The sequence below is a fragment of the Dermacentor variabilis genome, unplaced genomic scaffold, assembly GCF_050947875.1.
Source record: "Dermacentor variabilis isolate Ectoservices unplaced genomic scaffold, ASM5094787v1 scaffold_12, whole genome shotgun sequence".
Classification (NCBI taxonomy): domain Eukaryota; kingdom Metazoa; phylum Arthropoda; class Arachnida; order Ixodida; family Ixodidae; genus Dermacentor; species Dermacentor variabilis.
Window position 1 is genome coordinate 30,476,446 of NW_027460280.1, and position 15,148 is coordinate 30,491,593.

At 46.2% G+C, this 15,148-nt stretch overlaps 1 protein-coding gene across 5 annotated transcripts in view; it reads right to left on the reverse strand.

The window, feature by feature from the left end:
* Nucleotides 1-15,148, reverse strand: part of LOC142565968 (sushi, von Willebrand factor type A, EGF and pentraxin domain-containing protein 1-like) — a 197,628-nt gene that overhangs the window by 123,458 nt on the left and 59,022 nt on the right. For all 5 annotated transcript variants that reach the window (XR_012824936.1, XM_075676606.1, XM_075676607.1 and 2 more), the window contains exon 2: nucleotides 1,376-1,439. Coding sequence is in view for 4 of the 5 variants with exons in the window: in XM_075676606.1 (XP_075532721.1) it covers nucleotides 1,376-1,439 (64 nt within the window). In the remaining variant the exon portion in view is untranslated. The remainder of the gene's footprint in view (nucleotides 1-1,375; nucleotides 1,440-15,148) is intronic.

Consider the following 15,148-nt stretch of genomic DNA (forward strand, 5'->3'; position numbering starts at 1 on the left):
CATCAAAACACTGAAGAAGAAAAGACAAAGTGCACAAACAAGCACTGAAAAGTGCAAGAGCATCATATAAGCGTTTTAACTTTGATATATCAAAGACATTTTTTGCCTAATTCATTAAAGTTGAACATGTTAAACCTTTCTTGCGACATATAGGTATTAACGTCTGGAAGAATTATTTCATGTGCGAAGAACACGGCAATGTTACTGTTGTTATTTTCCATGCCGCTGATTTAGTGAGTAAACCACAAAACCATGCAAAAATAGCCCACGTGATGCTCCAACTGAAACGTATTTTTTGAAAGAATATATTTATCGTTCATGCATTCATACATTTATCCTTTAACTTTCTCATTGTCCTAACGCCTGCCGTTTAAAGTGCAGTCACCCTAGGAAAGTTTTCGGCCCCACGCGATTTGATTAACCCGATAGATATGGACAAATTAGGATGGGGGCTCCTTGAACATTTTTCATACAGCCCCGTTTTCGCTCCAAAATAATGGACCATTAAACTCGTCTTGACGGTAGAAGCTTGAACAGAGACGAATGAATTTCAAGCGCAAAACGCGAATATTGCTGAGAAAGCGGATCGAGGTATCTTACATATGGGACCACAGGCGGAAAAATGAGAAAAATGTATTCGTGCACGTGGAGGTTCTCCTAAAGAATAAAAAATTATTTTAAATGAAGCCGCACCTCCGTGTGTAATTTAAGTCTTATATTTCACTTTTACCAGCTTTTCTCGTACGTCATTTATTGCTAACTACTGTTTCGAAGGCCTCCATTTCAGTCATCGACGAGGAGGCTGAAAATAAAGAGAAAACTCTTACACGGCGTAGTAAAAGAAGGTACAGGTTGTCATATGTTTCCAAATGTGACAATAAAAAGAAGAAAGAAACATTGATATTAACGGCCACTGAGATGTAGATTGAAAATGTGCAGCTAATTCGGTCGCGCGAATGAGGGAACCTGTTACATTTGGGTGGTCCGATAGACTGAAAGGAAATAAGATGCTGTCAGACTCGATATGCCTGTGTTCTTAATATTGCCGACAAAGAGCGACGGGCACACAAGATGCAGATGAAGTGAATACGTGCATCGGGACACGTACGAACAAAATGTCAAGGAAAGTGCTTCGTAAGCAGCAGAAGTGAATCCCTCCGTCGGTAGAGACGCGGTTTCCTAACATTGGGAGGGTTTCCTCGAAGGCGACGGGTATATACGCACAACGAAAGGACGAACGCAATTGTTTTGCTTAACAGACACTGGCCTATGGCCTATACGCTGAGATTCGCGCGGTGACTCGTGCTGAAATAGGTACAGGTACACATTAGTAAATATTCTTAGAGAAAGTTCCAACTGTCTCAATGTGGCTTACCGTCTAATGTGAGGGTGACGTTCATGGTGGTAGGTGCACGACACTGCGACCATGGCTGTTGCCACTGCAAGTAAGTGAGAGAAAAAAAGATATCAGACGAAAATGGCGTTTCCCACTGACGCCAATGATCAGTGAACGGAAATAACAGCATGACTACGTGGCACCCAGCTCCCTGCCGGTTTAACTTCGGCTAGGTGCTGCTGAATTACGAAAAATGCTGAAAGCCTGACGAGATCGAAGGACGACCGACAAGATGGATGTTGTTATTGTTGCTTCAAAACATCGCTCATACCCACGAGGGGGATTGGCCAGACTGGAGTTAACGAAAAGTGCACCCAACAAAATACAAAGTAAAAAGCAAACAATCAAAAATGACAGACAAATGAAACAAATTCTTGAGGGGGCTCATTGATAAACTAGAAAAAAGAATGAAGTACACCACGGTTGGTACCCAAGCAGCGTAATCTTCCGGATGCTTTCATGAACATATGCACGGCAGTAATAATAGAACCGTGGCTTGTGCGTAATTGACAGGCACCAAAGGTTAACAAGGTTGGTATTGTAAGTGCTATGTCCAGATTACCAGTTGGAAATGTGAGACATTCTGTGGAGGGAGGAGAAGCGATGGCAAGAGAAAGAAATAGTCAATAATTTCTGATTCGTTACAAAAAGAGCATAGGTTAGTTAGATAATTCAGAGCTATGAAGGTAAAAATTTAGGCGCGGAACTCTACAACGGTAGTTTGATAACATCTTGCATTATCGTGAAGGAAGTGATGGTGCTGATAATGATGATGATATAAGGAAATGACACAAACGCACGGCATGGTTACGGGAAGAATCGGATGGTAGTAGGAAACAACAAAGACAAATGAAAATCACAGCAACCCAATCATGATTGGAATAAAGGAACGCGTAAAAGAGTAGACGCCCTTGCAACAGTAAAATAACAAAAGAAAAACTGTCACAAGGAGGCCACCGAGACAACTCTCGAACATTATCTTCTTTCTCGACACACCGAGTGGCACTGTGTGGCGCACAAAATCGTGATCTCGTTCTTCGTGTGGTGCCGATGCAATGTTCATCATGATGGTTGATGGTTGCGTAACGACTTGACAGAATAATGAGCGTTGCTCGAGGCTTTACGTCTACAAGCTGCGCGCACAGCAGAACAAGGCTCCGGGTTTATTTCGAGCACCTCATGCTCTTATGTATGCGTTTTATCGACGAGCGTGTTCGCATTCGATGCCTATTGGATTCTGGTCCCCGTGGCAGGCAATCGAACTCGTGACCACATGCTCATAGAGGTGAAGCCACTGAACCACCTTCGGTGGGCTTCGCGAAGGCATCAGCGGCTTCGAATCCTTATCATAAGAAACGCACAATGTTTTCAGCGGAAGCGCACGTTTAAATTTCACCTGCTCACTTTAGTCGTTCGTGCGTCTTTCTTCCTTGCTATTGCTTCAACTCCTGTTTAAGGCTTTGCTTCATTTTTATTTTTTGTTAGAAATTTAATTGTATTCTCACAGGCAGCGTGTAAGACTATCAAAGGCATGGAAGCCGAGGTAACCAACAATACTTTGCAGATTTGGCTCGCAAAATAAGTGCTGGCGCCTGTGAAGGCCGTCAAGCGACTTTCTGAGCCCTAGACGCGGCGCCGAAAACGTCATGACTGCGTAGACTTTTCCTCCACACGAACAAATGGTATCTTCATAAGTGGGTGTTTGTGCCAATGGGTCCTTGAAGATTACACTTGATAACGCTTGAGCGCCGTTCCAGAGCTAATTATACTGTACTTAAAACATTAATTTCACGAAGCTTTCATTGATAAATGCTTCGTTTTGTAATTTAATGAGGCGGTGTTGTCATCGCTTGTTCTAGGGCTTTGAGTTATATTTCGAAACCCAAGGACTGTACGCCGCTAAATTAGCGTTAGCCTCTACATCTAACGTAGTTCGAGGCAAAAGGATTCAAGATTGTTGTCTAGGTTGAGGGGAAATAGTTTAACAGCGGCGTTCACTTGAACTGCAACAACGAACGCTAAAGGACTCTTCAGTTGTATGCTGACAGGCGTTGTTAACTCAAGGACGTTTCCACCGGTAGCCTTCAAGCTACACATTGAACGAAGCTGTGGATACGCGTCGTATGGTTGGGATCCCTTGAGTGCACGAAACCATCGCTGTCTCTAATATGCATTACTTTAGTTTTTTTTCTTTTTGCGGCTTGGAGTTTCTCATCACTGGCCTATGAAGCCTCTTTATTCTCAGCCCGTGCGAGAAAGCGCTTCTGCAGGTGCCAACTGCTACGGAGCGTGGTTCTTACGCGACAATGCACACAGTAAAAACTGACCAGATGCTATGACAGATGGGAGCTGAAAATTACATGGTCGATGCAAATCTGTTCGGGTTTCAAACATTTAGGGTTGTGACCTTGCTAAAACTATAAGCACCCACGCTCTGCTCAGGCGGCACCGAATGTTGGGGTATCAAGGCCAGCATCGAGCAAACGCTGATCTTCAAACACGTATCTGTGCAGCTAGTCAAAACTTATGTTATAAATTATATTTTCTAATAAATTAATAATAATAATATGTTATAAATTATCTTATTACATCTTATCTTATAAATTCAGCGGAAGATCAGCTTGTTTTGTTTTCTAACAACGTTCGTTGTGCGCCAAGAGCTCGTAATGATCCGAATGCCTACTCTGCGATTTCTTCCAACACTTTTATGCCAAGTTATATATTATGTTGCAATGGCAGTCAAGAGTCAAGTATATCTCAACAGCACCACATTCCCTAGTGGAAATGCTCAACGTGTTCATACTTTTCACGGTAGAAAAGATGCGAAACCACGTGAAGCACAGATCGGACCGGAAAGAACCTTTCGCGCGAAAGCATGAGAAGAAACAACCAGACAGGAAAGAACCTTTCCTGTCCGGTCGTTCTCATGCTTTCGCGTCTTTTCTATCGCAAGAAGTATGAGGTAACTAGCCCATCAACTAGTAGTGATTCATTAAAGCTCTACATGTGCGGTGGTAATCGGACCTGTAGATCGGATTCTTCGGGTCCAAATGTCCTCATACTATAACATCAGGGGGATGCGTGCGTCTCTCACAGGCACTCTTGCCTGCATTTACAACGCCCACCTAACGAGCGTGTCATGTTTTCCTAATCAAATATCCATCCTCACTAGCAGTTGCTTTCTGAAAAAAGAAAAAAAAACAGCAACTTACTATCGCCACGTCGAAAATAGACCCAATATCATATTTCACTGCCTGCCGACCAACAAGGTCGGCAACAGTGCCAGCAAGACAGCGGGCTCCGTCTCTACCAACGAGTTCGCATCGTGCGCCCTTGCCGTTGTAGAGAACGGACGCCGCGCAGCTTCGGCTACTTTCTCGTCGCAGTACACTATAAGACAGCGGAATTGAGCGGAATTCGCTCCCTCTAGTCTGCACTGCCTTCGATGCGATTTCAACGGGCGTTTGGCATAGCCCGTGCTGCACTAGTGGCGGTGGGACGCCGCGTTTAAAAGCCTACTTTTCTTCGCACAGGAATGGCGAGCAAATTTTGCGGCTGCGACGAAACCATCGAGCATGTGCTCGTCCATGTGCCCTTCTTTTGGCGACGAAATACATTTACCGCGTTGCACACACTAAGCCAATCGGACGGCTGGCCGCGCACAGAACAGTAAATATTAGGGCCCTTGTCTCAAGCGTCGTTCTCACAGAAAAATTGTAGAGGTCCTACTGAGCTTCTTAAGGACCACTGGAATGAGAGGCAACATCTTAATTGGCAGCTAACTGCGTTGCGTGTGCACCTTCTGTCACTTCTTCGACACTTTTTTTCTTGTCTTTGTCTTCGCCTTTCCAACAGTCTATGGTGGCAAAATACGAAACAGTGAGGAGAGTGCAGCCACTCTACGTTTCTGTTTCTTTTTCTCTCAACAATTGAACACTCAGTGTTTCAAAGTTTGCAATCTTTAACGTTACCAGTATCAAAAATCAAGAAAGGGGCTGACAGATGGAATAGCACACTGTGGTATAAAAGTTATAAGCAAAAACAAGGTGCCTCAGAAAGGCTGGCCAGCCTTTCTGAGGCACCTTATCCCTGTTTATAACCTTTATACTACAGTTACCAGTATCAAATCCATGAGAAACACTGCCAGGCGCCTCCGTATTCGCACTATCTTATCTAGCTAAACTCCTACTATCGCCTTCAAAAAATTTCCGGGCGCAGAACCTGCGAAAGAGTTATTTTCTTGGTCTGAACTTGATGTTTATTAACTGCATAAATATTTTGAATCAGAACAGCAATTTGGGCAATCTGCTCTAAGTACAAGATTGAAAAGAAGCACGAAGGGCAGAAATAAAAATGTACAGGTTAGATGAAAGAATAAGACGCAAGCTCTGACTGCCAGCTATTCGTTTTCGCTGAACTGGAATGAAAACCGGAACGGAAAAAAGTTTCGGTTCGACGCTCAGGTCAAGGACGATTTGTACACCATTCGACCCTTAGAGGTGTAAAGTGTTTTCCAGTGCATCATGCACGCCAGGGTAAAAAAAGCCATGTAAACTTTGAGATTGCGGCGACATGGTCGGGATGTCACGAGCTGCATTATAGGGAGTTCTGCTTACGCTGACGTAGCTATTAGATTGGTTGAAAAGAAGATCAATAGTCCATGCGAAGGCGCATGCTTTATCTCTATTTGGGTTGAGGTTTTCAGTTCCAGTATACAGGGCGTTTGTCTTGAGATGGAGCCACGAGTAGTGATGGCTCGGGCGAAAATTCCAAATGCTCATTCACTTCTCCAGCGTTGTGGATGCACACAGTAACGAACCCATGGTCATGAAGTTGCAGAATTGGTGAGTCAGCGCTGGTTCGTGGCAGCACGCACTCTCTGGGGACTGACCGCGCGACGTCTTCCCGAGAAAAGCGGGTCGCGAATGGCAGCTGCTGCGGTCAGGAAGGCGAAACGCGGCAGAAATCGCCCTTCTCCGGGGGCCCGCACCGCTGGAATTAAATTCGCACCCGGCGCTCTTCGGCGCGCCCGTGATGAATTGGCGCCGCGGCCAATGATCGCGACGGCGCCGACGGTTCCCGGCTGGCACGAAGAAACATTCCGAGGATGAGAAAGAAACGCCGGCATTCCTTTCCCTCTATACAACGACGGGCCGTTAGTGTTAAGTTATACGATCGGGACGACGAGAAGGCCACCGCACAGTGATTGCCGCAGCCGCGCGTACCGTCTGAAAACCGGCGAGCGCCCGTGCCTTGAAAGGCAGTCTCACGACGACAGGGGGCACTTACATGGATGGCGACGAGATCAGAAGAAATATCCTAAGAACTCCTGAGGCAAGGCACGTGCTTTATTTTTGGCCAATGACCAAAAGGCCAGCACCGCGCTCTGAAAATATATAGCACGACTAAACGTTTTGACCATACGGAAATGCGTTTGTTCCGTAGTAGCTCTTTTTCAGCTTACATGAATAGTGTTACTGTTAAGCACAACTACATGACTCAGGCTCTCCCGGCTCTCCCTTTGGGTGCCTGCGTAGAATTTCAGCTCATTTGGTTTGTTGCTAAAAAAGAAAGCCAGCGAGGGTACTGTGGCATGTGCAAATTAAGATAAAGTAACGCTCTTTCATAATCGCGAGTACATTTCTTTTGTTCAGGTATAACTCGAGAGAGAGAGATATATAAATGAGATGCGAAAGGCAGGGACGCTAACCGGAAAATACAGACAATCGCCAATGTGTGGGGCCCAAAATTTGCGTCTGTAATTCTTGTTCCAATGAAGTATACAGGGTAGTACAATGCAGACATTTCTTAAATAATGCTGTACGCGTTCTTAAAAGGGCTAAACGTTTGAGACTACTTTTAGGCTTGAAATAGCTTCTTTAGTTATTTCTTTGCAGCAATGAGTGTAACCCATATGCGCTAAATAGTGATATTGTTTTACAGGCATGTTTTGCTACGTGTTGTATTTTGTTTTGTCTCCTCTTTTCTAGTAGTATGCTTCAAATCATTGCGTACAATCCACCATAATATAACGCCCGCTGAGCATAAATATATCTGACACACCTTATAAATACACCTAATTTGTGGCACAGAAGTGGTGATGCACACAGCCAACAATAACCATTTTATTACACCCAGTGCTTTGAATATTGCTTAAGTAATGTATTATCCAAGGACAGTCCCACAGATTAGGTTCACAGAAAACAGTATTGCATATAACGTGCATACTCGGATGTGTTCCGCCTTTAGAGCAAGACAAAGACGGAAATTCCAATGAAAGCATGCAAACCTTCCGCCGTAGACCGAAACGAAACGGCACCAGCCAAAAAGCTTCCGAGTCATGGTGCAAGGTTCGAGGATCTCAGATGAATCTGCCGGCGCTGAAAGCTCATTAACGGCTGCGTATATATGTGAAAAAAAATATCAGCGAGCTTCTTCCGGTTTCCCAAACTCGTTTCTTGGTGCTGAATGACGTTTCAAGAAACAGAAATACAAACGAGCGGGAACGACGTGTCCATAAAAGCGATCAGTATGTCATGTACGCCTTCCACACATGGTGCACGGTAAGCTCGCGAGTGCCAACTCTTGAAAACGAAAGGATGAAAACAGGCCGATCCACCACCGCGCTTCACATCGAATCCATGTCGGCGCTTGGCGACTCCGTGCACTATGCTCCTTGGCTCGTCCACATCAGTGCTTTCTTGATGGAGTCTCGCACGACATACATCTACGCGTAGATAAATGCCAAAAGAATATTTTCTTTATGTGTTTCTTTTACTTCATCTACGGACTTACACCGACATTTTGTTCATCCAGAAAATGTATAAGAACAGTGCTCAATGGCGTTGATGAATCGCGTCAGTTTTAGACAAAAAAAAAGTATCAAATAAATTAACACACCTCGCGGCTACTGTTATAAAGCATAAAACATAGCCGGGGTTCTCAAGCACTTTCTATCAGGGGCCTATAATACACGCATGTCAAAACATGGAAACATTTATCTCGCAGCGCCGGAGTGTGCGGCGTCTTTTCTCCCACGGCGCCTGTTTTCCACTCGGAAGATTAACGATAAGCACACGCATGAGAAAACCTAGAAAATGGCACTACGACCACGTGCAGCAGTTGGCACGCTCGTCATAAGTGGTGAATATTAGGGAATCGGGAATTTATTAGACAGGGCGGAGAGAGACCCCGACAGCGAGAGAAAACAATTAGGGAGCCTGCGATAAACCCAAGGCACACGATCACGCCATACATGTCCTCTCTGGTTGCGGAGACACGCTCGCCTTTCCGGTAGTAGCACACCGGCGAAGCTCCGGGCTTTGTAGGACATTTTGCCCGCTTCCCCAGGCGCGTTTGAGGTGCCCGATGCATACCTGCATTTCAGAATTTAGGAACGCGCAAGCGAGAGACAGCTCCCGCTGGTTGCGCCCCTGTGACGCTTCACTTGCCCGCAGGCTTGGCACGCGAAACGCAACGCCTCTAACTTCTAACTAAGCTTCTCGCTGTAAGATCGTTGCAAGCAACGACAGAACACGACTCCACTGTATAAGTAACGCACATCGGCGCTACACAGGCGATGGTGCGAAAACAAACACTTGTAACACACACACGCACAAAAAGAAGAATTGACAGTCACTTGAGCATACGCTAAAGAGGATGAAAGCTAAAGCCTGCGCGCTAACGAACTTGACATTCTCATTCGAATGCGTTGTTACCTCCTATAACTTCCACCAAAGGTGGAAGTTATAGTTTTTATAGTTTTCCTATAACTTCCACCAAAGGTGGAAGTTATAGGAAAATTAGGCCAAAATTAAGTAGTGAGTTTGAGTGCCTTAATTAACTCTATCTTAATTACTGTGCCTTAACATCGCCTTAATTACCCCAAAAATCGTGGTTATGTTGTCTTAATTATGGCAAAGGTAATTAAGGAACAATTAATTAAGGGAGAGTTAATTAACACCAAAGGTCGAGGGTTCGACCCCCTATTTTGGTGCCATAACACTGGACGGTCAAATTTTCGTCCCATGAGCCACCTAAGGCTTGCGCCTTAATAACGAATGAATTAATTCAATGAACTATGACATTTCAACTTTCCCTTTGCCTGACATTACATGTTTAAGAACAGCCCATTGCAATTCTGCGGGTACACTGAAACGACCATAGCATTGCGCTCCCTGTTTTTCACCATTCACAACCGCATGATCTTCGTCCAACCGATAATCGGAGTTGAAACTATCGCATTTCAATTACTAGAACGTTTTACGTGGTCCTGGCCAATGACTTGGGGAACCAGATCTCTAACACGATGGACGCGCCTAAACTTGTGGAAAAGAAAACACACGGCTGAAGCTGCGCTGCAGCTTGTAAACTATTTTTTTTTCTACCAACCGCTGCTATCTCAACTGTGGCCAGATGGCGTGGCGGTGACCACAGTGGCATTATTTTCCATCACCACAGCGGCGACGCCATCTGATGAATAAGGTTTAATTTAGCAGCGCGTATTACGTTTGTGCGATGTTTATCGGATGATTTGCTGCATAAGCCACGCAACAAAGCAATTAAGTACATTTCTTGGTTTTTGATGAAAGTGCACTAATAGAAGAGCGCTTCTAGGTCGATATTCCTGCACAAACTGTACAGTTAAACCTTTAAAATTGCCTGTTCGCACGTCTTAGTCAGCCACTGCAATGACTTGCCTTCACCTTTCTCTGCACCTGCTGGACATCATTCAGGCAACTATAGAGCGGCCAAGAATGACCCAAGCTGTCCCTGAAAATTATTATGCTTTGCCGTCCGAGGTGCTTCCATTCGCAACATGACCCTGACCACTGTCGTCTCTATAGTGCTACTGAGGTTTGTCTTTTTAAACTTACAAGTGCGTTGTAAGCGTTTGTTTCTGAACCGCACCCGCCGTGCTTGCTTAGTGGCTATGGTGTTGGGCTGCTGAGCACGAGGTCACGGGATCGAATCGCGGCCCCGGTGGCCGCATTTCGATGGGGGCGAAAACACCCGTGTACTATAGATTTGGGTGCACGTTGAAGAACCCCAGAAGGCCGAAATTTCCGGAGTCCCCCACTACGGCGTGCCTCATAATCAGATTGTGGTTTTGCCACGTAAAACCCCACGTTTTTTTTTTCTGAACCGAGCCTATAGTCTCCGGTTGTTAGTGTACTTAAGCAACGTACAACTGATTTCGCAATGCGCGGGCAGCAAAGCGCCGACGTGACCGCGATGGCGCGCCGCGATTCCGCTTGCCTTCCAAGAGTCATGCGCTCCGCGCGGCGACGCTGGTGCAATTATACAGGCGTGGTGTGCGGCGCCAGCCAGCCGGACTCGCCTGTGCACGCGCAGCGCGTGGCTGAACGCGCTCGGCCGTCGTTGACCGCGGCGCCGATGGGCGGTAAATAAGGAAGTCATTTGTCCCACACCCGTGCGAACCAGCCCGCTAGAACGCGCACCCAATGGATTCAGTGCGCGGATTTAGACGAGAAAACTCCCGCTTGTTGAGCAGTTGCAATTTTTCGCACGTCCGCAGAATGCAGCGCCCGTCGAAGCTGCTGGCATGTACGACGGTTGCAAGAAGTGGCGATAATAATTCTTAATGACGGAGGGTGCACCAATAGGACTCTCAGACAGCTGGCGAGGGTTTGACAAAGAAAGGCACGGGCAGCCTTTGGAGTGCGAATAAGCTCAAGAAGAAAGCGGCACACCATTGCCAGAGCCGTCCATCGTCCGCGCAGCCCATGGCCCAAGAACTTAGCCTGTCTTAAGATGCAATATCTGGAAGCTACAGATCAGCTGTACCACGCAAGGCCGAACCCGGTCTCAAAGCATAATCAACAACTATGAAGAAACGCTGTTAACAACGATAAAACTTTGCGTAATTCTAATCTGCTATGCGCACCTAAAGAGAAAAAAAAAAGCGTAATTTATCGTTAATTATTTTGACAACTGTGTTTCTCTTCTCTGTAGCTTTGAGCTAGCATATTAAAACTTTACTTTTGTTTTTTTCACTATCTCAAAGAAATCTTCTGTCCTACCGTACTGTCACGAATAATCTTAAATCATTGTTGGTTGAGACGTCTCTGCCAGTACGGTATTTTTATTGTCATTTTCAAATGTACTACGTTATTCGTGCTTGTCCGCAAAAGTATACTACTACTGCAAGTATTCAGAATTCAGTTCAAATAAGGCGAACACCTTGGCTAATTGGACTGTAATCTCTATGCGCGCTTACGGATGCACGCGTCCTTGTTAGACACGTGTCCTTCTTTCTTTCTTTCCCTCTCTTAATCCAACTTCTCCGTTTTCTCTCTCATCTTGGAGTGCGCATATACTGAGTACACCATTGGTACGCACTTCATTTATTTCAGACTGCGTGGCGGCCCCTTTGCCTCAAGTATGTGGCAGTGTAGGGCTTTTTTTATGTTTTATTAAGAAGGGGGGTATATAAATGCGGGTATTGAAAAGGGGAATATGAAGGGCGATGATATACTTAATAAATTATGTCTTGTAAGGATTGGGAGGCCAATCCCACCGCTCGTAACCAGTTGTCAAGATTGGAGTCGGGCATGAATTAGATGGTAGCTGGCCCATGCCGTCGTCCAACTTATCCACGCTGAAGACGTTGTTGAAGGGAAGGACTGCTTCTCATCGAGAACGAGGAATATGGGTTTATTTACAGTATCTACATAGGGACGTTGCAGTTCATCAGTCTAGCATGACTACGAGAGAAAGTACCCTGAGCAGCCGCACAACAGCGCTTTATAAACACTCGGTCCTCCCTCGATCCCTAGGTGAGGGAAACGTTCGACCAGTAGACGAGCCGCCTCTCTGCGGCAGGGCTTACACACTTCCGCACAGGTTCACGGTCCCCAACCGAGGTCAGACGGTCTTCGCAGGACTTGGGGCTTACGTCAGGAAAGGCGCATCTTATTCCCCGAGCTGACCCCCGCAGCGCGGCCGCCGGTTCTCCATTCTCTTGCGTCCTGAGAGGCGCGTGGGAAGGGGCTCCCACTACGTTCCCTCGGGGACTCCCTTGCTCACAGCAGACCGAATCGGCGGTGGCGTGTTCCGTCGCAAAACCTGGTTCGTCGAACTCATCTCGGCTCCTGCGACGGAGAGTCGAGGACGCGGCGTTGTCCTCCGCACACAGTAGACTTGTGACGCCGTGTGGCTAGAGGGTTGCGGTGGCTTTCCAGGAAAAAGTCGACGCCGCTCTCGCACCTGGCTGGCAAAACTTGCGCCTCAGCGGGCCGTTCTTAACAGTCTCTAGACCGCTGTTTTTCGATTATGCCAAGTTGATCCCGTTGCTTCCCACAGCACCATGCTAGCAGTGGCGTAATTGTTGTCAACACTTGTTCAGGGCCATTCCAATGCACAAGAAAAAAAAGTTAAGCTGTGAGGATGGAAGCTATACACGCATATACAGGAACGTCCCAGTTAACTTTAGCCAGAGCTTAAAACTATGCCGATGCACTCTGAGACGACGCGACCAAATGCACGTTGCTGATAATTGTATGTAGTAAGCCGCACTATTTTTGTATTCTGCTTAATCGCATATTTATTCAAGATTAATTTTAAAAAAATAAATTATGGGGTTTTTCGTGCCAAAACCACTTTATGATAATGAGGCGCGCCGTAGTGGAGGACTCCGGAAATTTCGACCACCTGGGGTTCTTTAACGTGCACCTAAACCTAAGCACACGGGTATTCAAGATTACTTAACAAACTTCTGAAGCAACGAAGTTAGGCAAAAAATTCAATTTAGAAAGTTGTGGAGCACTTTGAAAAACTTGCGAATAAACAATTTGTAAATTCGTATTTATTAGGTATTACTGTTTTTCCGCTTCTTGCAGATACTCGCGAAATACAAAAAGATGCCCGCTTGAGCGTTGTGACTGCAGGGCTCTCAAACGTTTCTCACTCACACGAACATAGCACCTAGCAGGGTGTGCTGCCGCTCAAACGGCGACAGGGCAGTGACGCGGGCGTTGGCTGTGCGATTTACGCCACCGATGTGCTGCCCTCGCTGCGGTTCATCATGGCGAGAAGTAGGCGCAGCGGCAGCACACCCGGCTAAACGCTATGTTCGTCTGTACTCTGAGTGTTTGGAAGCTTTGCAATCACGGCGCGCCAAACGGACATGTCACGTGGTATTATTTGTTTTTTTCCCCGGGGGAATCTGCACTAAGCGGAAAAAAAAAAACTCATGCCTAATGGATAGAAATTTAGACACTGTTTAATCGGACGTTTGCTATGCGCTCTACCACTTCCTAATTGGAATTTTTCGCCTAGCTTCGTTTCTTCCGAAGTTGGTGAATAAATCTCGACTAATTATGCAATTAAGCAGAGTACAAAAATAGCGTGACATACTCCATACAATAGTCAGCAACATGCATTTGGTCGCGTCGTCTCAGAGTGCATCGTCACATTTTAAACTCTGGCTAAAGTTAGCTGGGACTCCCTGTATATATACGAACACCTTCCTTCAGTCTCACCTCCAGAAAGAAACAATTAATAGTTACAAAACAAACTCCCGCTCCGACTAGCTTTAGTCCCATTAAGAAAATACGAAGCTGGAAAGTTAATCCAGCAGAAGAAAAATTCAAAGAAAGCAAGAAAATGCTGGCACAACTTGACGAGAACACGCTTTGTGCTTCGTCCTAGTATGCAGAGGCCGAATTTCATCTCCCTTGAGCGTGGTCCATGGGTCGGCCCTCGTTAAACACGCGATCGAGCCTCCGTCTCGACGTTCATATGAGCACGGAGTGATTCCTACGCGCATAGACACCAGGAGAACAAGACCGCATTTTGCGCCCCAACGTGGATCGAATCTCGGTGACCATGCGCTGCGATGAGTTGAAAGAGCACAAAAACCGGATCGAAAGCAGGCTATGGCATAATCTGTTTGCGTAGCGACAATTTGGCCGCCCGCCCGGTGTGTGCACACTTCCCCATTCACCGATTGCGAAGGGAGGCGCAACGCTTGGCCTCTTCCATCTTAGCTCCTAACTGCGCATGAGGCCCTAATCGAGAAAGCCTTCAATTATCGACGCATAGGAGGTTCAGTGGCTATAATGCGCGCACGCATAACACCGCCCGTCAATGTCTCGCTTAACGAGCTGCTTTGCGGCACACATTAGCCTATGATTACGGTGCGGTGCTTCCAGGTTCCTTTCGAATTAATTACAAGAACACATCTCCTGGTGTAAGAGTTGTGGGCGTGTTGATTCGTTTTCGATGTCATGAACGTATGCGCTCTCTCGTTCTCGTGTTAACAGGCTTATTATAACTGCAGAGGAAATTCCATGAGTAGCTTTTGAGATCGGACTGGTGATTCCAAAGCGCGTACCTATACGTTAACACGCTTTCACCAATATAATCGTTGGCTGGGTTACCTAGAGCCACGAATTCGCCGCTTTAAGACAGGTAGAAGGGCACTCACAATATAATGCGCAAGCGAGCAAAAAAAAACAACCAGACAAACACTTTCTACGACCTTTGCACGTTTCATAGCCTGTTGTCGCGCCGCGATGCCAACGATAACAAAGAGTTAAATGACTAGAAAATGGACTGCTGTCGGAAGCAAGACCGAACGCCTTACATCCTTTGGAGTGGATGCACCCTTATTGTATATGCTTGACGCGTTCGGTAATCAGTGGACATCGAGGCAAAGATTGACAAAATCAGCGCAGGAAGCGTTTCGTACAAGCCACGTCATCCCGAACGTGATTCGCGGCTTCTTTA